The 27,391-nt window shown below is 33.5% G+C and overlaps 1 protein-coding gene across 3 annotated transcripts in view; it reads left to right on the top strand.

The window, feature by feature from the left end:
• The first annotated feature begins 8,436 nt into the window (after positions 1 to 8,436).
• Positions 8,437 to 27,391, top strand: part of LOC131843263 (high affinity copper uptake protein 1-like) — a 53,982-nt gene continuing 35,027 nt past the window's right edge. Inside the window, exons 1-2 of one of the 3 annotated variants that reach the window (XM_059191897.1) lie at positions 8,437 to 8,517; positions 8,713 to 8,902. In XM_059191897.1, coding sequence (XP_059047880.1) covers positions 8,866 to 8,902 — 37 coding nt within the window. In that variant the 5' untranslated portion in view covers positions 8,437 to 8,517; positions 8,713 to 8,865. Of the gene's footprint in view, positions 8,518 to 8,712; positions 8,903 to 14,183; positions 14,245 to 23,707; positions 23,831 to 27,391 lie in introns of those variants that run through there. The other 2 variants (XM_059191913.1, XM_059191905.1) reach the window with 2 other exon arrangements.

The following is a 27,391-nucleotide window of genomic DNA, read 5'->3' as shown; positions in this document are numbered from 1 at the left end:
CGGTACATAGTGTTAGAGGCGGACATGTTTATAATAATTTATCGTATTGTTAGTATATAATTAGTTGTTCAAGAGTCTGCATCGAGGCGACGCGAGGCGACGCGGCGCGCGACGCCACCACGACGGTTCGCCGCGAGCAATTTGGCTCTGAGCTGCTACGACACAGCTTGTTGCAGCTCACGTACCGTGCCTTACAGTTTTATATACGCGAATATTATGTAGACGAAACATTTTACTTTTGTATGTTCCTTTATAAAGCATAACCTGACCTTCCGCTAAAGTTGATGAAAAAGAGGTTCCTTTACAGATTACGTTTTATAAAGTCTATCTCAGTAATAATCGGCTCCTTTTCATACATTAAGAGGCCTTTCACATTTTTTGGCCTAAAAGCAGGGTCTTTGGGGTTCTGGTTCTAAGAAATTAAGAGTCGGATATACATTTTGATTCCTGAATTATATAGATAGATATCTAATCTTAAAAACAACATCTTTGAAATGTTAATTTTCTCTTTGTTAGTCTTCCTAATTTCTAAAATAGTTTATTCAAAAACGCTAAATGACAGAAGTTTGGGGTCGTCGTTCATTAATAAACAAACATAAATTGATATGATCAGACATTGACACCTATATAAATATACATTGTAAATAAACTAGCTTTTTTTAAAAAAGTAATAAAAATAATTGAGTTTCTTGCCATTTCTTCTCAATTGGATTTATATACTGAGCTTACGTACCGTCCGGTAGGGAAAAAATTACAATATAAAAACTTGACCGTTCATAATCGACTAAAATGTCTTATATAAATAATAAAAAGTGTCTTATAAAGTGTCATTTTAATAGTTCTCTGAATAATATATATAAAATTCAGTATTCACAATATAACGTAAGTTTAAGTGTAAAATGATATAGTTTGGGGCTGTCCGGCGGAGTGTTGTAACCATACTGTCTTTTTTTATACTATGGTGGCAAACAAACATGGTGGTAAATGGTTACCATACCCAATAATCGAAGTCGAGTCACAACGCGAGTTTCAAAGCGTTTGTGGCCCTGGTCCCCACCAACATGCTGCCACCTTCATGAAAGAGGACTACTGGCCGAAAGGTGTAATATATCGGCGCTACCGTGGCAGATTGCCGTCTTCAGTGCCGTGATCACACAGACAATATCAATGTATTAGTTTTTAAATATTATATTATATGTATCTTAGTCTATAATTAATTTTAGGTAAATAAATAAATAAATAGACGAGTAATTTAAATTAAGGAATTTGATATGAAAATATTTTTACCTTTGTTACCTGTTACCTGCCACGATCCAGGTTTCATGTGTGGGAATCGTTCGTACCTGTGTTGGGGACACACATACAAGAACTCGGCAACACGTATGTGACACCCCTGGTGTTTCAGGCGTCCATGGGCTATGGTAACCGTTTACCATCAGATGGGCCGTATGCTTGTTTGCCACCTAAGTGGTATAAAAAAAAAAACTTTCACATTTAGGTACTAATAAGACGAAAGTCTGGCCATCGTGGGCTCTTGCTCTAATACAGTCATACAGGGTACATATGCAAGACAGCTTTGTCTTTCGAAATGGCAACACATGAGTATACTGTGATCATACGATAAAGTGATGTTCCTAACGTAGATCTGCGGTTGTTGTAGTGCAAAAAGCATATATTTTGTATTATTTTGCATAAGAAAGAATAAAAATATATAATCTTTGGTAGGATGCAGTGAACTCCTTGAGAGGTTTTTATAGATATGATTTTAGAATTTTAAAAACAGATTTTTTTGACATATCCGTTTTGTAACATGTGTCGGAGAGGTTGAAGAGTAATCGTCTATCGTGGTATGGACATGTAATGCATAGAATGAAGATCATATCCTAAGGAAGGTGTTACATACGAATGTGGATGGTTATAAGGGCAGAGGAAGGCCGAAGAAGAGATGGATGGACTGTGTGAAAGATGATATGGTAAGAAAGGAAGTAAGTAATGAGATGACTGTGAACAGGGATGAATGGAAGAGAAAAACATATTACGCCGACCACAAATAAATGGGATAAGGTAGAAGCAGATGATGATCTGAAAGCGATCATCATATTATTCGCATTTTATTTTATCTCCTCATTTTTTCTCACAAAACACTCATCGTATATTAGATAGTCTCAATAATATAATAAGATAATGAAATTTTAAGTTTCAAACTTAATTACTTGTTATAAGAGGTGAATTTGCGTGCTTGAGATGCTGTGGTAGGCAATTTACGTTTAAACGAGTCATAGATCATATGTCAACACTACGAGGCGCCATATAATCCACAACAGGAATCGAACCGCGACCCTGGGCGGGGCGGGTCGCCTTACAAAGTGGCCCCGACCGCTGCACGTGCTGTCCACGCAGCCGACAAAGTGGTAGCCGATTCGACACGTATTATTTTGGCAAACCTTTGGTTGCTGGTAATTATTATGCTAAACTACTTAAATATTACATAATTAGACTACTGACTAATTTATTTAAAACTTAAAGTTAGCACTGATAATATTATCTGAATGCACTAAAAATTTTTTTTCGGACTACTCTAATGTTTTTTTCGCAGCTGACCTTGACGAGCGGTAGATTAAAAAAAATGTAATGACTATTCAAAAGTGCTTCAATGTAAGTTTATTTGAATAAATGATTTTCTATTCTATTCTATTCTATAGGTATCCTAGGTCGCTAGAAAGCGTTGGATGCGAGCAACGCTGGACTGATCGTTGTGGATATTTTGGGGGAAGCCTTTGTTCAGCAGTGGACGTCTTCCGTGATGAAATGATGAATAGGAGTCCTATATGTTGAACTGGAATATGATCTAATAATGTATCAAATCTAATTCGATGGCATTTAATAGTTTTTGAGTGCAAGAGGAACAAAAATGCATCTTTTCATTCATTTCTTTATACATAACTAAATCATACTTTTTTTGGACTACTCTAATGCTGTTGGCCGCAGTTGGACTTTACAGCTTCACCGGACGATAGGGGCAAGTGAAAATGCCACTACAAACTAAAGGAAGGACTTAGGAAGCGGCTGATAACTCCCGCCTGACGGATACGACTTTCTGAGGGCACTGCTAGGGTTTCGAACCTCGGCTCATCATCATCATCATCATCGCAGCCCGGAAGACGTCCACTGCTGGACATAGGCCTCCCCCAAACCTCGGCTCAGGTCGTCATAATTTTGATCCCCGTTTGGATCGATCGGAGAAGGCTAAGAATGAGCGCGTAGCGGTTTCTATGTTGATTATCGCATGCCTCTTACTATTGTGTAATTATTGATATAAAAACATTTTTTCAAAAAAGCAACACAGAAGTTTCTTGCTCATTCTTCTTGTGATGAGTCTGCGTTCCGAATGAGTGGTAGAATTAAAAAATATGACCTACCAAAAGTGTTTGTATTTGAGTTTATTGAAATAACGATTATTTCTATTTCATCAGTTTCAAACTGACTACTATGTCTTTTATGTCCTTCGTTCAGCCGTCTAAACATACTTAACTAAGTAACAAGTAAGTAACTTTACTTGTTATTTAACTAAGTGTCTTACAAGGACTTCGGCAGATTTTTTTAAACTTTTAACTCCGTACATTTCTTTGAGTACAGACTCAATCGTTGAATAAGACAGTTAGGAATCGATCAAAATCTGTTTACAATAATTACGTAAAGTATTTATTCGCTTCAATTTAGAGATGAGATGTAATCTGCCATCTAACGTTACAAAGCAGAAACATAACTTCAACTCCAGAAGCATAGAACTAACTGTGAATTACTATTCACCGCTAGATGTCACTACTTGTTTAAATGTTTCCAAAACTGTAATTGTGAGAAACTATTTTTCTTAACTTTTTTTAATAATTATATTTTTTATAAGCAACTTGATATTGTATATTTAATGTATTGCGATATAAATATATTAACTTTGAGAATTAACATAGTTATATAGAAAACAATCTTATATATAAAATTCTCTTGTCACAATGTTAGTTAGGTACTACTTACTATACTCCTCGGCTTGACCGATTTTTATGTTATTTTATATGTATTTTCTGTAGGTCTGAGAATCGGCTACTATATATTTTTCATACCCTTAAGTGATAAGGGTTGCCCACCAATAACATTTTTTAAATTTTTATGACTTTTTTTTATAATGTGACATTAAAAAAACATACATCCCCAAATGTTCATCCTTTTATTATCAAGCTCTATTTTTTCATTTATTTGGCAAAACAACGTTTACGGGGTCAGCCAGTAAAATCTATATGTAGATATAAATGAAATTGGAGTGTCTGTTTGTAATATTGAAATAACTGTTTTTACTACATATACACGAATATAAATATGGTACATACACCAAAATACATAACATTTTTTACTATTTTTGTCTGTTTATCTGTATGTTTATTCCGGCTAGCTTCGGACCGATTTTGACGGGACTTTTTTTGTTAGGTAGCTGCTGTAATAAGGAGTAACTACTTTTATTTTAGAAAAATTTTTTTATTTATATAACTTTAATGCACAAAATACCAAGGTAAAACTACATAAGGCAGAGTTAACGTCTTACGGCATTTTCTACCAGTCAACCACAGGTTGTGCCAAGAAACTTAAGAAAGAAAAAAGAAAATTTTAGAAAAATAAAGTTTAATTCTACGTGGACGTAGTCGCGAGTACAGCTAGTATAAAAAAAAACATTGTCTTTGCGGTCACCACATGAAAATGAAGCAAGAATCAACAAGATATCGCATAAACTATTTTACCGACAATCTACATTTTTCTGGTGTCATGTAGAGCGATTATTAATAAATATGTCATATCACTTACTGGTAACAAATATCGCTTGATATATATCTTTGATAATAGAAATTGAAAAGCCTTTTTGCACACGACACTAGTGCCGTGTGAACAACACTTAAGGCGAACATTGCATGTGATAATAAACTTACTTTTACCAGCGACATTTTCCACCTGACCATAATACTGACATCTAAATATAAATCAATGGTGACATAGTGATCTATCAACGCACATTTTAAACCGACAATCTACATTTTTCTGGTGTCATGTTATGACGATTATCCGCTAATAAATATGTCATATCATTCTACTGGTAAAATATCGGATGATATATATCTTTGATAACATTGTCAATTTTAAACCGATCACTGACACTAGTGCCGTGCATAACGCGGACAAAGTTTCATACATGATATGTATAATAAACTTACTTTTTACCCGCGACTTTTTCCACCTGACCATAATAGTGATATTAAACCTGAACCAGCTAAAAATCAATGTACTGTTTGTAGCGAACTCTTTGATAAGTTTCATACTATTTTTGAATTTTATTATTATATTTATTGACATATTTCTTTTTGTTACATCTAAATATAAATCAAAGGTGACTGATATAGTGATCTATCAACGCACAGCCCAAACCACTGGACGGATCGGGCTGATATTTGGCATGCAGATAGATGTTATGACGTAGGCATCCGCTAAGAAAGGATTTTGATTAATTCTACCCTCAAGGGGATAAAATAGGGGATGAAAGTTTGTCAATTTTAAACCGATCGGGCTGAAATCTTCATGCATAACGCTACTATGGCGTAGGCATCCCCTAAGAAAGGATTTTGATAAATTCCACCCCTAAGGGGATAAAATAGGAGATCTTCTTAGATTTTCGACTGATTGAACTGAAATTAAAGATTGGAGCTACTATGATGAAGACGATTTTAATAAATTCAACCTCCATGGAGATAAAATAAGGGATGATGCAGGATGTAAATGTATTAGTTTGAACCTATCAGTACCTAATGGAACGAATAAATTAAGACGAACATAATAATTTTTAGTTCTTTAGTCTACTTTTATTTTAGAAAAATAATGTTTAATTCTACGCGGATGAAGTCGCGGGAACAGCTAGTTCTATTATATATCGCTGTCATTTTGGTTGTATTTTATTTTATCTCTGTATTTTCGTTATTAAAACCCTCAGCACCTCTCACTCATCAGACACATTATATACCTCAGCTTCATTATTCTTCATCCCTTTTCAGATCTTTGTCCCCGCAGAACTGCTCAAACAGACACCAATTAATTCTTGCACTTTTTTTTAAGATTGCCTGTCATATTTTTGCTTATATACTAGCTGTGCACGCGGTTTCACCTGCGATAAATTTGAGTAAAAAATATAGTCTATGTGTTGTTCTGATGTTTAAGCTATAGGTATTACTTTAAAGTTTCATCAAAATCCGTTCAGTAGTTTTTGCGTGAAAGAGCAACAAACATCGATAGTCACAAACTTTCAAGTTTATAATATTACTAGTTACTTACCCCGGCTTCGCACGGGTGTACATGTATCATATTTTACCTTCGTCTTGAATCACTGTATCTATAAAAAAAACCGTTTCAAAATCCGTTGCGTAGTTTTAAAGATTTAAGCATGCATAGGGACAAACAGCGACTGCGACTTTATTTTAAAGTATGTAATGATATGTTATTCTAGTGTATAAGCTATATTACTGTAAAGTTTCATCAAAATCCGTCCTTTGGATTTTCTATGTAATGATATGTTATTCTAATGTATAAGCTATATTATTGTAAAGTTTCGTCAAAATCCGTTCAGTAGTTTTTGCGTGGAAGAGTAACAAACATCCATACTCACAAACTTTCGCATTTATAATTATTTTGTGTTTTGCCCGTAAAATTAAATTATTAATTTGGTGTCGCCAGATATCTTCCCATTAACAATTACGTTTGCACACGGCTCCAATACTTTATTATCATCGTTCAATATCAATTAATTGCCGCATATCTTAGATACAGTTCGGGTGTATGAACTCGATCCTGAGATTGAGCGAACAGACGGCCATTGTTACTATGGGACTACGTTGATAACACTAGTCATTATGATATCTAATGGATATTATATACTGTGGTGACTGTGGTACTGACGACCTCGGTGGTCTAGCGGTCTAGCACACCGCTTTACGTCCGATGGTCGCGAGTTCGATTCCTCGCACGGCACAAACATTTGTATTCATGAGTATGATTGTTTGTATCGGTCTGGGTGTTTTCTATGTATAATATGTATGTATTTACGAAAAAAATATCTATGTACTTGTATGGGTTATCTAGTACCCATAACACAAGCTTTAGGTAGCTTAACTTGGGTCTAGATGGCGTTGTGTGAATTGTCCTGAGATTATTATTATTATTATTATTATTACTGTACATAAGTCTGGCTATCGTTGATAGCAAGACTTATTGGGTTGCGTTGCGTTGCTCGCATCCAACGCTTTCTGGCGACCTAGGATACCTATAGAATAGAATAGAATAGAAAATCATTTATTCAAATAAACTTACATTGAAGCACTTTTGAATAGTCATTACATTTTTTTTAATCTACCGCTCGTTCGGAAAGCTGTCTCATCACAAGAAGAATGAGCAAGAAACTTGCGTGTTGCTTTTTTAAATAATTTTATTATTACTTTACATTTTTAAGTTTAAGTGTGTGAATACAAACCACCAATTAGCACTAATTCAATTAAATACTCAAACAGTTGGTTATATATTCAAAATATTGAATATATAACCAACTGGTTAAACAATTAATAAGAGGAAATCAGTCATAGTGATTAGAGCAGACCAGTCCCTACAAGCAGCACCCGTTCACGAGTATGACGGATGAGCCAGCCATCACTGCGCTCGACCATATTTTAGGGAGCCCAATGACCCGGCCCACCACGCCGCCACATGTCTGGACATTTTAGTGAGCATGACTACTCAAAACACTAGATTATATGTTGTTATATATATATATAAGATACTTATGGATATATTTGTAACAGAATTCGCGAAGGAACAGCACTAGTTATAGCATAAATTTCAAATAAAAAATAAAAATACTTCATACTTTTATAGTTCTTCATAGTTCAATTTAAAAACAAATTTAGGTAAATAACAAAACCACTAATTAAAATTACTGTGCTTTTCTCTCCAGAAATCATACCCAAATAATTATATTATCAAAATATCTTTATTCATGTAGGTCTATTACAGACTCTTATGATATGTCAAATCTACCGTCAGTTCGCAATGATTTCGAGATGAGAAGAACTGACAAGAAACTCAGCTCGTATTCTTTTCAACTAAATGTTGTACATGTATACAGTAACACAGATTCATTTTTAATTTGATTCATACTAGGAACACAGTAGGAATAACCGGGTGCACGCGGTTTTTTTGCACACGTCTCGTAAAATACTTTATAATTGTACATATTCTGTACATGATTAGATACAGAACATCCTGTAGTTGTAACTCAACAAACAATATTTGTTTAAAATAATTGTTTTCCATATCACAGTTACTGTAAATAAATTGTAATAAATTATAATATTTCACTGACTTCTCGTTGATTTTATTCAGATTTAGAAAGTGTTGTGTTTATAAAGTTGTGTGAGTGGTACAAAAGCAATCGAATATGTAATTTAAAAATTATTTTTGTTCTTGTCATGAGTATCAAATAAACTTTCTTTCTTTCTTATTAAATTTATGTACTGTGGATAATTATTTCTATGTTTATATAAATTAATTGGTTGTTTATATTCTATAATTATTTATATAAATGAAGTTCTTTGACCAGTTTTTATAAAATGACAAGTATAAATGTTGCAATAGTTTTAGTTTCACTTACTAAAATGAACACACGGGGTATCTACGAGTACGCTATGAGACAGTATTGTAATGATGGTGCACGAGCTCACGTTAGTATTCTACCACATCTCTGGCGGCGTTGAAACACCAGAGTTGCCGTAGAGTTGTGGAAGCGTAATGAAGGATTTAAAACCATGGATATCAACAGCACTGAGTAAGTATTGTAATATAATTTATGGACAGTTCAAGTAATATAATAGAGAAGTAGAATGTAAAATAAATGATTAAAATTGGATACTAACTAGATTTTTCATCGGACTACACTAATGCTGTTGGCCGCAGCTGGCCTATACAGCTTTACTGGACGATAGGGGACGAGTGCAGATGCCACTCCAAACTAAGGAAGGACTTATGGAGCGGCTGAAGGCCAACTCCCGCCTGACGGATGACTTTAGTCTGATAGCACCGCTGGGGGTTCGAACCTCGTCTTAGGCCATCGTAATGTCCCCGTTTGAATTGGATTGGAGATCAATCGGAGGGGATTATCAACCAGATCAGATACCTATTGCATAGTGCGACAAAAATGTAGAGTCATATTTCAAAGTTCTACATTTTTCAAAAACATGGAACAAATTATAATAATTATAAACTATAACAATTTAGACAGTTCGTATCCTTATTATAAAATTGAAGAATTTATAAATGATAATAATGTTTTTGTAGTAATAATATCTAACTTAAAATTCATAGCGCTGACAATGTTATCTGATTGAACAGAGATTAAGTGCGTAGCGGTTTCTATGTTGATTGTCGCATGCCTAATCCTTGTTGTTAATTAAATGTAAGTAAATCAATATTTATTTAAAAGAGCAACACACAAGTTTCTTGCTTATTCTTCTTGTGATGAATCTGCATTCCGAATAAGCGGTAGAATATATATAATGGGTGGTGCAGAGAATAATTGTTAGCGGTGCAAAATGATAAACGTAAACAAAATGCAACAAATTATATTTAAAAAATAATTGATCTTATGTCATTTTCATCTATTTCCAAGAACTTTATTATTATTATTTACACTATTGTCGAATTTTCTCAGCTTTTGTTGGTTTTTTTAAAAACTTTAGTATTCATAAGTATCATATACTTTTGAATACTATGTATCATACGATAATATAATCGAACCCGTATCCTTCGGAAGTAAGCCGCTATATAGTCCACCGACGCCATCAAGCCAATTAAATTATAAATACAAACATTTAAAACTTATATACCTCTCTCATAAAGTCCTGTAAAAGACTCGTCATTATTACAATAAATAACCACTCACAGGTTTAAAACAGTGAGTTCTGTTCATTAAATTATCTATACATATAAATAAAATTGGAGTGTCTGTTTGTAATATTGAAATAACCGTTTTTTACTACATGCATATGAATATAAATACGGTACATACACCAAAATAACATTTTTTACAATTTTTGTCTGTATACCTGTTTGTTCCGGGTAATCTCTGAAATGGCTGGACAGATTTTGTTGGGACTTTTTTTTTGGCATGTAGCTGATGTAATAAGGAGTTTTTTTTAATAATTTTATTTGTTTCTCTACTGTTTTTATTATCGCATTTTTTTCTTTATTTTTTTTTTATTATAAATATATTATCTAGTACTTCAGCCGTGATTTAATACGGCTAAAGTTTTAATTGCTTAATGTGTTCCTCTGGAGGGGATGCTAAATTATCGAAATAAATACATATATATATGTTATATGATATTATAGTTATATACATACGTAAATGAATAAGTATATATCTTTTTAATACTACAGGGGTGTGGGGGGCGGAGGCAAAAGTATTTATAAACGAGTTGGGGCGGTTTTATTTAGGCCATGAAAATTCTTTTATTTAATGAATAATAAAGGGTTAGCAATTCAACGTGGAAATGCTGCGAGCGTTATTAGATAATAATATATTACAATATTAATTTATCATAGCAATTAACTTTTTAGGTTTTCTTTTATCTGTTTTTTTTTGTATTAATGTAATTAATTTTAGGTAATTGAAAGATTATATATTATATTCGATTAGTGTCAGAGTCAAAATCATTTATTTGTACAGGTTTGCCTAAACTGTAACTACAATAAAGTTCAACTCTTTCGGTATATTCTTTTTAATTCAAATAATGTAATAAGGAGTAACTTAGGCTACTTTTATTTAGAAAAATTCTTTTATTTAATGAAAAATAAAGTTAAATTCCATTTAAATGCAACGCTAGATTTCAATGGGCTGAATTTAACATAATAATATATTAAATCATTTATATTAATTTATCAAGTAATTAGTATTAGATTTAAATAGTCTTCTTTGATAATCAATGGGATTGATTCTTGTATCAAACCATACATACACATACACGGACACAAGCTATCCTAGAATGTTGGAATTGTATATTCAAGTCCAGTGTTTTTCAAAGTGGGGCCCATTCCCTGATTATAAGAGGGGCAATTAAAAAATTGTCTCGATTAATACAATTGCTTCGGGCCATTTATATGCAACGCTGGATTTCTGTGCTAAATTTAACAAAAAAAGCAAATTCTTAAATAATTGCTGTAAATATTTATCAGGTACTAGCTGTACCCGCGACTTCGTCCGCTAGGAATTTAACTTTAGTTTCCTAAAGTAAAAGTAGTCTAAGTTACTCGTTTATACATCAGCTACCTGCCAAAACAAAGTCCAAAATCAGTTGTAGTGATAAGAGCAGACCAGTTCCTACATTCCCATACAGTTTAATGAAAATCCCTTCTGTACTACATACGTTTAGAGTTTGTAATGGAGTAATACTCCATATATATAAATAAAGAGTAATTTATAGTATACTCCAGGAGTATACTATAAATTACTCTTTATTCTCATGATATATCAAATAACAGAGTCGTAGTCTAGTATATATATGTTAATGCACAGATAGTATATATGTAATAGAACAAGTCAGTTCAAGGTAATTGGTGTACAGTAGTCGCGATGTAACCGCATAAAAATGCAGGAATTTCCCAACCTCTTAGGAAAAACCAATTATTTTTCTTGTAGTGCCGAATTTAATTCTTGACTGTTGTTTCTTTTGTTTATATATATATCATATTCTATTATATATTGGTACAAACGTGTATGTAAAGTAATTTAACTTTTTACACAGAATTAATTCTCAAAATGCTTATTATTCAATAACAAACTGATTTTACCTAAATGTCGTTTAACTAGTAACTTAGTAATTCGTTTTATGGCAATTGCATAATATTTTACAACAAAATACCAGAGTCTGTTATAAATCTGCCTGAAAAAATATTTAAATGTCATATAAAATACTTCCTTTTCAAAAAAGCTTACTATAAAATTGAAGAATTCGTTAACGTAAATAATGTTTTTATAGAAAAACTAAAAATCCATAGCACTGACAATATTATCTGATTACACTAATAATGAATGCGATTTCTATGTTGATTATCGCATGTCTCGTACTTGCTATAATGTAATTATAATATAAAAATGATCAATCTATTCAAAAGAGCAACACACAAGTTTCTTACTCATTCTTGTGATGAATCTGCATTCCGAATGAGTGGTAGAATCAAAATATGACTTTTCAAAAGTGCTTGTAATGAGTTTATTTGAAAAAGATTATTTCTATTTCTTTGGCGAAATTCTAAACTCATTGTTAACAAATTACTAAAAGAGCTAGCAACTATTTTTTTGCCTAATTCTAATTATTCCAAAGTATATAGAGAGCCACTAGTCTATCTATGTAGTATGTAATACAAGTAATAACATATTTTATAGCATAGGCCACGAACGTACGAGTAGTTTTAGTAATAATAATAATAAACTTAGGACAATTCACACAGCGCCATCTAGACCCAAGTTAAGCTAGCTAAAGCTTGTGTTATGGGTACTAGACAACTGATACAAATACATAACATAGAAAACACCCAGACCGATACAAACAATCATACTCATGAATACAAATGTTTGTGCCGTGCGAGGAATCGAACCCGCGACCATCGGTAGTAAGGCGGTGTGCTAAACCGCTAGACCGCCGAGGCCGTCAGGTAAAAATAATAGTAATAAAGTAAATTTTTAAAAAGCTTATTTTTTAAAAGACTCACAATTAAAAAAGGAAGTTAATTCTCTATCTCTTATGATACAATTGACATTTGCTGTAATATTTACCACCTATGTATATTATGATATGATGTACTGTATTCCTTGGTATCACATTAGACTCCAAACTGCAATGGGGTGCTCATATTTCTAAATTGGCGAATAGACTTAGTTCTGCCGCTTATGCGGTAAGAAGAATTAGACAATTAACAGACGTGCCAACGGCTAAACTCGTGTATTTTAGCTATTTTCATAGCATTATGTCATACTTCTTTTTTTTATTACAAATAATAAAATGTCTAAAACAAATTGGCCTAAGTTATTTCTTACAAGTTAAGGTATCTGCGAGTGAAAGTCTCGACAGAATCGGTACAGCAGTTTCAGGGAGTAGCAAGAAAAAAAAAATAACCAAAAAAAAAATTTCATCTAAACAAAGGAAATAATATAGCTATATTATCATAGAGTAATAATAATAATAATAATCATATATTCATCATCATAGTACAGAGTAAAATGTAGAAAACTTAAAAACTAATATTTCTCTATGAGCTGAAAGGGCCTCCACTCAGCTGTTGCCGGAGTCTCACTGCAGCGCTGATTTTCAGTGGAGCCACTTGAAAATGCATTATAATATTTAAAAATAAAAAATGTAGAGTTATATATATATATATGAATTGTTGTTCGTTAGTCTCGCTAAAACTCGAGAACAGCCAAACCAATTTGGGTAATTTTAGTCTTGAAATATTCGTGGAAGTCCAGGTAAGATTTAAACGGTGATAAAATATAAGGAAATTCCTCTCCCAAAGATCTCCACGACGATCGGTCCTGCGCTGCTCGCATCCAAAGCCTTGCAGCGATCTTTATCGGATCGACTATGGCCGGATCTGCTAGTATATATATCGAAAAACCCTAGTGAAGAACCCCTCCGATCGATCCCCCGTCCAATTCAAACGGGGACCGATATTACGACGGCCTGAGCCGAGGTTCGAACCCCTAGCAGTGCCCTCAGACTAAAATCGTATCCGTCAGGCGGGAGTTGGCCTTCAGCCGCTCCATAAGTCCTTCCGCGGGTATGGAGTGCCATCTGCACTCCCCTATCGTCCGGTGAAGCTGTATAGGCCAGCTGCGGCCAACAGCATTAGAGTAGTCCGAAAAAAAATCAAGTGCAGAAAGGACAGGTCACTTTGGAAATGAATGACTTTTCTAATCTATAACAAATAATGTATTTTATGATTACTTGGTTAAGTTGGCAGATAAGCAGTTATTATTGAATGACAGCTTTCTTCGGCTAATTAGATATATAACGATAAGTCTTAATATATAGTTCATTCCGTTTCTTTATCTACTTTATTAACAATTCAGCTGAGCTCCGTCACACATCCTTACCACGAGTACTGACCGTCTAGGTGAGTTTTGTATTGAAATTATAAATATAATATTTATTAGAAGAAAAAAGAAAAACATTTATTGACAACCATTATTGATATAAATATACATTTACACATTTAACATAGCTACATTTGACATATATATATCTATATGTATGCACACACAAACACACCCACATTTATATATATACATAGTTTTTTTTTCAATAGCATATGCTGATAGTCACTCTATTCTCCCAAATTTGAATTTAAATGAATCTATATTTTTGGAAATATGTACAACATTTAAAAAAAAATACGAGCTGAGTTTCTTGTCAGTTCTTCTCATCTCGAAATCATTCCGAACTGACGGTAGATTTGACACATAAGAGTTTGTAATAGACCTACATGAATAAAGATATTTTGAATTTGAATTTGAATTGAATATGTATATATATATTATTATATATGCACACACATACATACATACATACACACGTAGAAAAATTAGAAAAAAAAATTACACAATCTACTAAACGAATTGCTTAATTCAGAAGCGTTGCGTGCCTTGCCGTGGCCTCGTATAAAATTTGTTTGGGAGCCCCTTACGAAGGGTAAAGTTTTAGATTTTTTTTTTAAATCAATTCAAATTAAATATACACTCTCCTTAGCTTTGTTTCGGCAAACTGATTTATTAAGTCATTTATAGGTACAGTAGTTTCTGCGTGAAAGCGTAACAAACAACCCTACTAACGAGCCCGGCATGAGCACGAGCAAACGTGTTTTTTTTTATGATAATGGAATGGTGCACCCACCTGCGCTAACGGTTTACGCTCGCGGGGCACCAGTGGAGGATGATAAGATGAGCATGAGGTCAGGTCAGCCCATCGTGACAAATTCACCAAGAATTTATAACTATGGTTTCCAGGGGGAACCGCGTGGAGGTCAACCTGACATGGTACATTACTAGTAATAAGATAATCAATCGATATTACTAACAACCCCCTTTCCACCCCGAGCAAACGTGTCGCCTATATGGGATTGACTCCTCTTATAATTTGACGAGCCTCATTTAGTAGCCGGAAATTCTCGCTTCTTATGATGCCCTGGCTAAAACTATTATTTATAAGTTAAAACAGATCAATAACTTTTTATGATTTAATTTTATATTTATATTTAAATATTAAATCTATTATATACTTTAATATAATATATATGTAATTATGAAAATATGTATAATCTTATACATAAAATTCTCGTGTCACAATTTTCGTTCCCATACTCCTCCGAAACGGCTTGACCGATTCTCATGAAATTTTGTGAGCGTATTGAGTAGGTCTGAGAGTCAGCCAACATCTATTTTTCATCCTCCTAAATGTTAGGGGTAGTCCACCCCTAAATTTTTTTTTTATTTTACGGCAAAACAACGTTTGCCGGGACAGCTAGTATAATATATATCCCTACAGCACTTCTATTAAAAACTTCCCCTGTATCAAATCACAGCGGGAAAAGGGGAAAAAAACTATCACTATTATAATATTAGATTTATTCATAGTCTAAAACAAAATCAATAGGCATTAATTCTTATTACCTATATGGTTTAAAACACCTGGAGGGCTCGTTCACATAGTATTTACTAAATTACACTTACCTACCCTGCATACAAAGCATTGGTCAAGAAATTTCGATCTTCATTACTGTTTTAGAGGAATCATGACGGCCTCTGGTCTAGCGAACATAATATTACATTCTATACGAAACATGCGTTTCTAACATTATTCACCTATTTAAGTGGCTCGTTCAGCCACCTGTTGGAGCCAGGCAATAAAATCCGAGGTACATTGCGCCTCCCGACGTTTACTGTATAAATTTACTAAATTACAGTTACCTACCCTGCATACAAAGCATCTACATGTACAGTTGGTCAAGAAATTTCGATCTTCATTACTGTTTTAGAGGGAATCATTACGGCCTCTGGTCTAGCGATTTAAAACGCTTCTGGTTGCGGGTTCGATTCAAACATTTGCATTCATGAGTACGTGAAAATTTGAATTTAAGAATCTCTATGTATACATGTACAACACTTATTTGAAAAGAATACGAGCTGAATTTCTTGTCAATTCTTCTCGATATGAGATCATTGCGAACTGGAACATTATTATTATTATTATTACGTATATTATATAGCGGAGGTGTAATTATTAAAGGGACTTCTAATTTAAAAAACAAATAGGCATAGACCATGTTACTGGCACAAAAACCAGCTTTATGTAGTTGAAAGAACGTTCAAAATCAGTTAAGAACTAGTTATCAAAAAGGTTTATATATTTTTTTATTTAAAATATTACTCACTAGCTGTGTGGTTTCATCCGCATTAAATTTCTATAAAAAAATAAGTCTATATGTGATTCTGATGCATAAGCTATATTACTGTAAAGTTTCATCAAAATTCGTTCAGTAGCTTTCGCGTGAAACTATAACAAACATCCATATTTACAAACCTTCGCGTGTATTATATTACAAGCTGTGCCCGCGGTTTCACCTCCCGATAAGTTTCAGTAAAAATTATAGCCTATATGTTATTCTGATGCATAAGCTATACTACTTTTTTTTTTTTTTTTGAGGGTTGATAATGGAATGGTGCACCCGCCTGCGCTAACGGTTTACGCTGGCGGGGCACCAGTGGAGGATGATAAGATGAACATGAGGTCAGGTCAGTTTCGTGCAAATTCACCAGGAATTTAACATGTTGGGTTCCAGGGGAACCGCGTGGAGGTCGACCTGACATGGTACATTGCTAGCAATGGGGTTATCAATCCACATTACTAACAATCCCCTTCCCCCCAAGCTATACTACTGTAAACTTTCATCAAAATCTGTTTAGTAGTTTTTGCGTGAAAGAGTAACAATCCATACTCACAAACTTTCGTGTTTATATTTATTCCCGGTATATATATCTAATCAATACCACACTTGTAGAAGGTAAATATTTTCCTTACATGAATAATTTCTTACCATACACTGCTTAAATGGCGATTTCTTACGAGGTAGACCCACTGACATTAATCAACCGGCATAATAATGAAGGGATTTTAAATCAAATCACTTCCTGTGATGGAAAGTGGAGAGTAGGTAGACTCATTATACGCTCATAATCTGCGGTAAAGCATACAGGATTTTCTGATTAATTATTAAAGTAAATACCACTGGTTGAATACCTTACTCCTTATTGTAAGGGTTCACATCAATATTGTAGAAAAATCCGGTATTTTAAAAAGATATTAAAAGAAGGTAGTTTGTGTTTACTACTAATGAAGTACCCAATGTAAAGATTATTAGAAATATCGTAAATAGCGCCATCTAGTTTTTATAGACCGAACTAAGTCGTTTGTTAGTAGATAACCGATACCCACGCATCTCTCCCTACTACACTGACTTCGGTCTATAAATACGGAGGTCGGTAGTTGAATAATTCTCCTTCGTTGAATAAGTCACGGCATTCAGTCGACGAGCACAGAACGTGCCGGTTGTATTTCGGATACTAAAGTGAATTGCATTAGAGGCGGGTTTATCTTATTGACTTAATTGGGCCTGGGGGGATGCTGCAATTAGTGAAAGTGTGTGTTAATGCATTCTAAAAGGGCCTTTTAAACCTACACCCGTGTCACAAGTCCCGGGCGCTACTTGGGGTTTCCCTTGCGGTGGCCGGCTTCAAAGCCTAAATCGTCATCATAATTAGTGGATCTTACATTATAAGTGTATATTACGTATATTTTCGTTCGTAGTATCAACGTTCAAAAGCAGTTAAGCAGTAATTGAGTTTATTAAACAAAAACATATAAACTTTCATTGCATTTTTCGTCTTTTAAATTTAACTCACTGCAATCTTTTATATGGTAATCAAAATTTCTTCATTTAAAATAACTAGCTTTTGCCCGCGACTTTGATGGCGTTAATTTATCCCCTTAGGAGTGGAATTTATTAAAATCCTTTCTTAGGGGATGCCTCTGTCATAGTGGCTTTATGCATGCAAAGTCTCAGCCCGATCAGTTTAAAATTGACAAAGTTTCATACAAACTTTCATCGCCTTGGGAGTAGAATTAATCAAAACCCTTTCTTAGCGGATGCCTACGTCATAATATCTACCTGCATGCCAAATTTCAGTCCGATCCGTCCAGTGGTTTGGATTGTGCTTTGATAGATCACTATGTCAATCACCTTTGAGTTATATATATTTAGATATATAAAAAAAAGGATTGCATCATTAGAACACAACTTCCTCGTATTAAAGCGAGTTTGCATATAAGTCTGTTCGTTTTAATGCTGATCACGTGCCCAATTTTTGCCTAGACCATACATACATCAATTCAAAGTACGCATGCGTAATCACTTATTAAATAACACAATAATGGATAATTTTAAAGCTAGCACGTGCCGTAAATATGTGATAAGGCAATTTTTAAATCTATACAATAATAATAATAATCTCAGGACAATTCACACAGCGCCATCTAGACCCAGGTTAAGCTAGCTAAAGCTTGTGTTATCGGTACTAAACAACTGATACAAATACATAGATAATTTTTTTTTTTCGTAAATACCTACATATTATACATAGAAAATACCCAGACCGATACAAACAATCATACTCATGAATACAAATGTTTGTGCCGTGCGAGGAATCGAACCCGCGACCATCGGTCGTAAAGCGGTGTGCTAGATCGCTAGACCACCGAGGTCGTCAAAATACATATGTATAAATACAATACATATAAATAAAATTGCTAGTGTCTGTTTATAATATTGAAACAACCATTTTGTACTAAATGCATATGAATATAAATACGGTACATACACCAAAATAACATTATTTGATATAATAAAGACTAACTTGACTACTTTTATTTTAGAAATATGAAGTGAAATTCCACGCGGACGATGTCGCGAGTACAGCTAGTATATAATATAGTTAAATATGTTATGGTACCAGGGCGATCGAGCTTCGTCCAGCTTCTGCATATACGGTTGGCAGTAAAGAGTATAGGTACCGTGTGTAGGATTAGATGTAGGTACTTAATATTTCTGAAACTGTAGAGTCTTCTCCAAGAAGTGGATCTGAAAAATGTTCATGCAATCTTTACAGATGACTTTTTTTATTGTTAAAAATTGCTCGCTTTTTTGCAAAATATAAGTACTTAGTAATTTGCTGTAATATGATTAGTCTCATAATATAATCTTCATATATAAAAATGACGTGTCACGTTGTTTGTCCTCGATAGACTCCTAAACTACTGAAGCGATTGCAAACTTGATTTGCACATTGTGTGCAATTTGATACAACTTGAAAGATAGGATAGCTTACATCTCAATTTATAGTCGCAATATTATTTATATAATCAAGATATATATATATATATATATGTATATATACAGCAACGCGTGGCCGCCTGCTAGTATAATATAAATATCATATATAATGTACTAAACATATCTACATATGGCAATAAACCACATGTAAAATTATCGGTCTCAATTTGACGTTTCAATTTTTATAAACCGTTTAGCATTTTTTATGTTTATCCATGAATAACATAAACTTGGATCTTTCCTCTTTTCGTTCAGACATTTTTGACAACAATTTTCTTGTCAAAAATGTCTGAAGAAATGTTTAAACTAACAAAAATATACATTTCTTGCCACCATTTACAAAATAATAATAGGACATAATGAATGTTTCAGATCTTTCCTCTTTTAGTTTTAATAATTTTAACAAAAATATATATTTTTGCTAAAATTTACAAAATAATAACAGGCTGTCGCGTAAGCAGAAACAAGACGCAACACGAAAGGAGTTTCTGATTAGAGCGCACACCCATCCAATTTAAATACGCTACGTAACGTACAGACTTCAAAAAATCGACCGATCGATCTATCCATAATCTGTAATTAATAGTATATTAACATTAAATTTAAGATAGTAAGCAAATTCTATCATTTTCAACAAGTCTGCAATCTGCTAAAGCCATCAACACCAATCATGGATGAATGGTGGTCCTCCACAGTGCGGTTTTCTAGAAACTTTGCCTCGCACAACCACATTGTGGAATCACCTTCCAGCAATGGTATTTCCGAACCGATACTGTAACGGATCGGTGGACTGTATGGGTGTCTAAATGATGAAAACACGTAATTTGCAATAATATAATATATTAATATGTGCAATTGCGAACTATACGAAAGACAATAATAGAATGATCCAATAAATTGAAGTATATCAAATAACATGACATATAAAAAAGAACTCTTCAAAAATATAAATTTAAAAATAATAAAAATATCAAAAGATTTAGGCGGTCGGTAGCCAACAGATACGATATTGAAACCTTCAAGAAAAGAGCTTATTCCTTTTTAAAAGGCCGACAACGTACTTGCAATTCCCCTGGTGTTGCGGGTGCTCATGAGCGGCGGTAATCACTTACCATCAGGTGAGCCGCATGCTCGTTTGTCCCTTGTGTTATAAAAAAAAAATTCGAGCCGCAACATCACCTACCATCTGAGCATTCGACCCGCATCATCACGTTCCACAGGCATAATGAATATATCAGATCTTTCCTGTATTCGTTTAGATAATTCAATTTTTAAAACCTATTTACCTATGTTAGGTAAAATTATAGGTTAGTCCTTTCCCACCACTGCCCATCAACCGCTTTCTGTTCTTACCTAATGGTTATCTGGTAGAGAATGCCATATGGCATTAAGCTCGCCAAATTGTACAATTTTTAAAAGTGCAATAAAGAATAAATAAATAAATAATTTTGATAAAAAAATTTTTTTTTTGCCACAATTTACAATATAGTAACAGCCATAATGAATGTTTTTTCTCTGAATGTAGTATTGTATTGGACTTAATGTCGCAATCGTTGCCTACAGCTGTGTTGGTGAGCGGCTGACTATGCGTTTGTTCTGTATCCGTACATAACCGTAAGAATAAATTCGTATATTTTTGCTCGTTCTTCTTGTAATAATAGTATATTAACAGGGTTGTCAACCTGCCAATTCAAATTCAAAATATCTCTATTCATGTAGGTCTATTACAGACTCTTATATGTCAAATCTACCGTCAGTTCGGAATGATTTCTAGATGAGAAGACAGGGTTGTCAACCTGCCAATTCAAATTCAAAATATCTCTATTCATGTAGGTCTATTACAGACTCTTATATGTCAAATCTACCGTCAGTTCGGAATGATTTCTAGATGAGAAGACAGGGTTGTCAACCTGCCAATTCAAATTCAAAATATCTCTATTCATGTAGGTCTATTACAGACTCTTATATGTCAAATCTACCGTCAGTTCGGAATGATTTCTAGATGAGAAGACAGGGTTGTCAACCTGCCAATTCAAATTCAAAATATCTTTATTCATGTAGGTCTATTACAGACTCTTATATGTCAAATCTACCGTCAGTTCGGAATGATTTCGAGATGAGAAGAACTGACAAGAAACTCAGCTCGTATTCTTTCCATATAAATGTTGTACATGTTTACAATAATACAGATTCATTTAAATTCGAATTTGGGAGAATAGAGTGACCACCAGCGTATGTTATTGTAAAAGCAAAAAGTCTAATCAATGTTCGTAACCTGAACAGACCAGTCCCCACAAGCAGCACCCGTTCACGAGTATGACGGATGAGCCAGTCATCATTGTACTCAACCATATTAGAGGGAGCGCAGTGATGGCTGGCTCATCCGTCTACCATTTTCTTTTATTTATCTTCAAACAGACTCCTCGGAAGTCCTGTTAGCATATACCACAGATCTTATATTATAAACTAGCTACTCGCCCCGCCTGGTGTATATGTATTATATATATAAACCTTCCTCTTGAATCACTCTATCTATTAAAAAAAACCGCTTCGAAAAACCGTTGCGTAATTTTAAAGATTTAAGCATACATAGTGATGGACAGACAGCGACAGCGACTTTGTTTTATGCTATGTTTTAATCTTGTTGTATATATATATTTGACCCTAATAAATTAGTGCTGGTTGGTAGTTTGTATTCACACGTTTCGACTTGTAAATGTAAACTTACAAGGATTATATAAAAGAGCAACACACAAGTTTCTTGCTCGTTCTTCTTGTGATGAGACAGCTTACAGAATGAACGGTAGATAAAAAAAATGTTATGATTATTCAAAAGTGCTTAAATTAAGTTTATTTCAATAAATGATTTTCTATTCTATTCCATTCGAGATGATGAATAGTAGATAATCGGTAGTTATTTACTTTTTTACACGAATGGCAACCCTCACATTGTCTTTGCCAAAAAATAATACATTAATTGTAAAATGTCTTACGTAAGCATGGAGGAAGGGGTAAACGTTGCCTACTTTTACTAAGGGGGTTGGGGGTAAATAATTGTAATAAATCTGCTTACCTAATACTTGGCCCCAATGTATATAATATAAATATTTTACCGACTAATATCGTTCATTTGACACCACTGATTTTTCAGACTTGCTTGCTTGCGTGCTTGTTTAACATAACTTCGTAATGTAACATAAAATATATAAAATGTCCTTCGCGTGGCTATTGAAGCCACTATCGCGATTATCTTTGGAAGCTCTCAAATATAAATAATTTTTCCCGTTTTTGCAACATTTTTCACTTTCACTTCTATTGGTCGTAGCGTAATGTTATGTATCTTAAAGCCTTCCTCGACAAATGGTCTATCCTATACAAAAAATTTCAATTCGAACCAATCGTTACTGAGATTAGCGTGTTCAAACAAACAAGCAAAACTCTTCAGCTTTATAATATTACTATTGATTTTATTTATAACTAGCTGTAATCGTGACTTTGTCCGCGTGGAATTTAACTTATTTTTCTAAAATAAAAATAGCCTAAGTTACTCCTTATTAAATGCCAGTAAAAGTCCCGTCATCCATCTCGTCAAAATCCAGTCCAGCCATTTCAGAGATTAGCCGGAACAAACAGACAGACAGACAGATAAAAATTGTAAAAATGTTATATTCATATGCATGTAGTAAAAAATGCTTATTTCAATATTACAAACAGACACTCCAATTTTATTTATATGTATAGATTGGACGTATGTCATCGTAATTTTATTTATTTATTTTTATTTATTTATTTAATTTTAATTCGGATTACATCCATATTGTGTTAGTAAAAACTTACAAAACTATATTAGTAACTTATAATATACATATACGTAGATATATTTAATTCATATATCTGTGTCCACGTCCAGAAGCACTGGGTCCACAATGCAACGTTATCCAGTGCCTCTGGAGCGGACAATCAGGTATATTCGCAACAGTTTTTAGGATGCTGTTTGAGCTCGCCCGAATTCTAGACATCAGTGCAGACAACACTCCTTACTTTGTAATCCTCGTACGGTTGACAGCCCTAGTCAATGTTAACACAGCGAAATGCCTTTATCAAAGTTAGTATATCATAAGTCGACCGCCCGCTACCGAGCGCACACGCGTCGCGAGGTCGTACCAATACTAATGTTTATAAACGCGAGTACATCGATGCTAAGTTGAATATCTACGAATATCCTCAAGATCTGATTATATTTATACCCAATAATAAGGTAAGTTTTACAATTAATCTATTCACTTTACTATTTCCCAGATTTGAATTCAAAAATGAAACTGTATTTTTGTAAACATGTACAACATTTCGTCGATTAAATAGAAAATTAACATTTTTCAAAATTAGAAGCTAGAATTGCCTCATTTTGTATAAGTCAATTAAATTAACCACGCCGTCTTAATCATTATCTAAATACTTTTAAAATGATATATTATGTAAATTTAAAACTTTAAAGGAAAAAATATTTAAATTAATTTTAAAAAAATTTTAGATGCTTGTTTTGTAAAAATGTACATTTTGAATACTGCAATTTATTTATGTAACCGACGATTTATTTGAAAATAATACGAGCTGAGTTTCTTGTCAGTACTACATAGCTACATTTGACATATATATATCTATATGTATGCACACACAAACACACACACATATATACATAGTTTTTTTTTCAATAGTATATGCTGATAGTCACTCTATTCTCCCAAATTTGATTTTAAATTAATCTATATTACTGGAAACATGTACAACATTTAAAAAAAATACGAGCTGAGTTTCTTGTCAGTTCTTTTCATCTCGAAATCATTCCGAACTGACGGTAGATTTGACATATCATAAGAGTCTGTAATAGACCTACATGAATACAGATATTTTGAATTTGAATTTGACTAGTTGACCCGCGTAAAATCGTCTGCATCATACTTTCGCCTAATTTACATAATATCTTCTTTAATACCTACGAATATCGTTCTGGAGATCCGTCATACTCGTGAACGGGTGCTGCTTTTGGGGACTGGTCTGTTTGGGTTACGAACACTGATTAGACTATTTGCTTTTGCAATAGCATATTCTAGTGGTCACTTTATTCTGCCAAATTTTAATTTAAAAATCTGTAGTGTTGTAAACATGTACAACATTTATTTGAAAAGAATATGAGCTGAGTTTCTTGATTTTTAATTTGACTAGTTGTAGTAGATTTGACATATCATAAGAGTCTGTAATAGACCTACATGAATAGACATTTTGAATTTTAATTTGACTAGTTGACCCACGCAACTTTGGCTGCATCACACTTATTTGACGTCTTTAAATTTCACTCATTCTTCTTGAGATGAATCTACATTCCGAATGAGTGGTAGAATCAAAATATGACCATTCAAAAGTGCTTGTAATAAGTTTATTTGAATAAAGATTATTTTTAAAAAATAAATAAATAATAATAATAATAATCTCAGGACAATTCACACAGCGCCATCTAGAACCAGGTTAAGCTAGCTAAAGCTTGTGTTATGGGTACTAGATAACTGATACAAATACATAGATAATTTTTTTTCGTAAATACATACATATTATACATGGAAAACACCCAGACCGATACAAACAATCATACTCATGAATACAAATGTTTGTGCCGTGCGAGGAATCGAACTCGCGACCATCGGACGTAAAGCGGTGTGCTAAACCGCTAGACTACCGAGGTCGTCAAATAAAAATACTCATAAACATACATAAACTTATTAAATATATATTTTTTGATGTAAATACCTAATTTCATATGCGTTTAGTGATAATCTGTCACTTTGAAATAACAAACAGACAAGTAAAGACAAGTTTATTTGTATAAATATTGGATATTGCTAGAGATGGGAATGATATTTATATTTGTCTGTCCCACCCAATAGATAGAACTGATAACCAATGCAAACACAACTCTAGTCCATTTGGTTATCATATCTGAGTTAGTTTGGTATCCATATTATTACATATGGATACCAAACTAACTCAGATTTGAGAACCAAATGGACTATCTCATCTATCAGTTCTATCTATTGGGTGCATAGTTCTATCTATAGTACATTCACTTCTAAATATTACAAAACGGTAACAAATTTTGTCGAGTCTCAGTATTAGTATATTGATATTATAGTAATTTGCTATCGGGATACGAATAAAGATTTTTATCTATCTATCTAATTTGTATAGTTCCTGTTTTTATTTTTAATTTTGTTTCCTTTTTTTTATGACCTTATTCTTATCATGATTATTATTCCTAAATTCCAAAAAAATCTCATCTCCCCTCTTAAGGATATTCATTATTATTATTATTAATGTATGTATTGTATATGTTTTATTCCTTGAGTGCATTGGTATTGTACTGTAATACTCACTGAGAGCATGTCATTTTATAAATAAATTAATAAATAAAAAGTCCCTTGTAAATTATAGTTTTGTAATATTTAGAAGTAACGTAACAATATAAATAGGTTTAATTGGTCGTATGTCCTTACGACCATATATACGCCCAATGAATCATATCATATTGTATACTGGCTGTACCCACGACTTTGTCCGCGTGGAATTTAACTTTATGTTTTTAAAATAAAAGTAGCCTAAGTTACTCCTTATTACATCAGCTACCTACCAAAAAAGTCCCATCAAAATCGGTCCAGCCATTTCAGAGATTAGCTGGAATAAAGACAGACAGGCTGACAAAAATGTTATTTTGGTGTAATGGTACATACACCAAACTAACATATTTTACATTTTTTATTTACTTGCATATATTGTTATGATCTCGTACAGATACATTGTATCTGTGAAAAGGAGTACATCGCTAGTTTATACAAATAAATAAAATTGTAGTAACTGTTTTGTTATTTCAAACACTAATGCATATGAAAGTATATACGGTACCTACGTCAAAAAAAATCTGTCTATATGTTCTTACTAATCTCTGAACCGGCCGGGTCGATTTTGATGGGACTTTCACTCACATATAGCCAATACTGTAAGAAGGAACTTAGCTTCTAATTTAAAGAAAAAGTATAGAATAAGAATAAAAATACGGTACATACACCAAAATAACATTTTCTACAATTTTTGTCTGTCTGTCTGTTCCGGCTAATCTCTGAAATGGCTGGACTGATTTTGACGGGACTTTTTTTGTTAGGTAGCTAATGTAATAAGGAGTAACTTAGATTTTAGAAAAATAAAGTAAAATTCCACGCGGACGAATATATATGTAAGTTCAAGAATACTTTGTGAGGTGGCGTGGCGGATGAGTTAAGTAATAAATGCATATATTATATATCTAAATATATATAACTCAAAGGTGACTGACATAGTGATCTATCAACGCACAGCCCAAACCACTGGACGGATCGAGCTGAAATTTGGCATGCAGGTAGATGTTATGACGTACACATCCGCTAAGAAAGGATTTTGATTAATTCTACCCCCAAAGGGATAAAATAGGGGATAAAAGTTTGTATGAAACTTTGTCAATTTTAAACCGATCGGGCTGAGACTTTGCATGCATAAAGCTACTATGACGTATGCATCCCCTAAGCAAGGATTTTGATGAATTCCATCCCTGAGGGGATAAATTAACGCGAGCGAAGCCGCGGGCAAAAGCTAGTCTACCTATATATTTATTTACTATATTACTATACTATTACGCAGACTTCACGAGTAGGTTACAAGCGCGCGCAGCTCAGAGGTCACGCGTTCAATCCGACAGTTTCCCACGTTACTAATATTGTTTAGATAAAAAAAATGCATT

This window comes from Achroia grisella, unplaced genomic scaffold (assembly GCF_030625045.1).
Source record: "Achroia grisella isolate CSIRO2021 unplaced genomic scaffold, CSIRO_AGI_Agris_v1 utg1086, whole genome shotgun sequence".
Classification (NCBI taxonomy): Eukaryota; Metazoa; Arthropoda; class Insecta; order Lepidoptera; family Pyralidae; genus Achroia; species Achroia grisella.
Note: the sequence above shows the minus strand (reverse complement) of the source record. Positions and strands in the feature narration are given on the sequence as shown.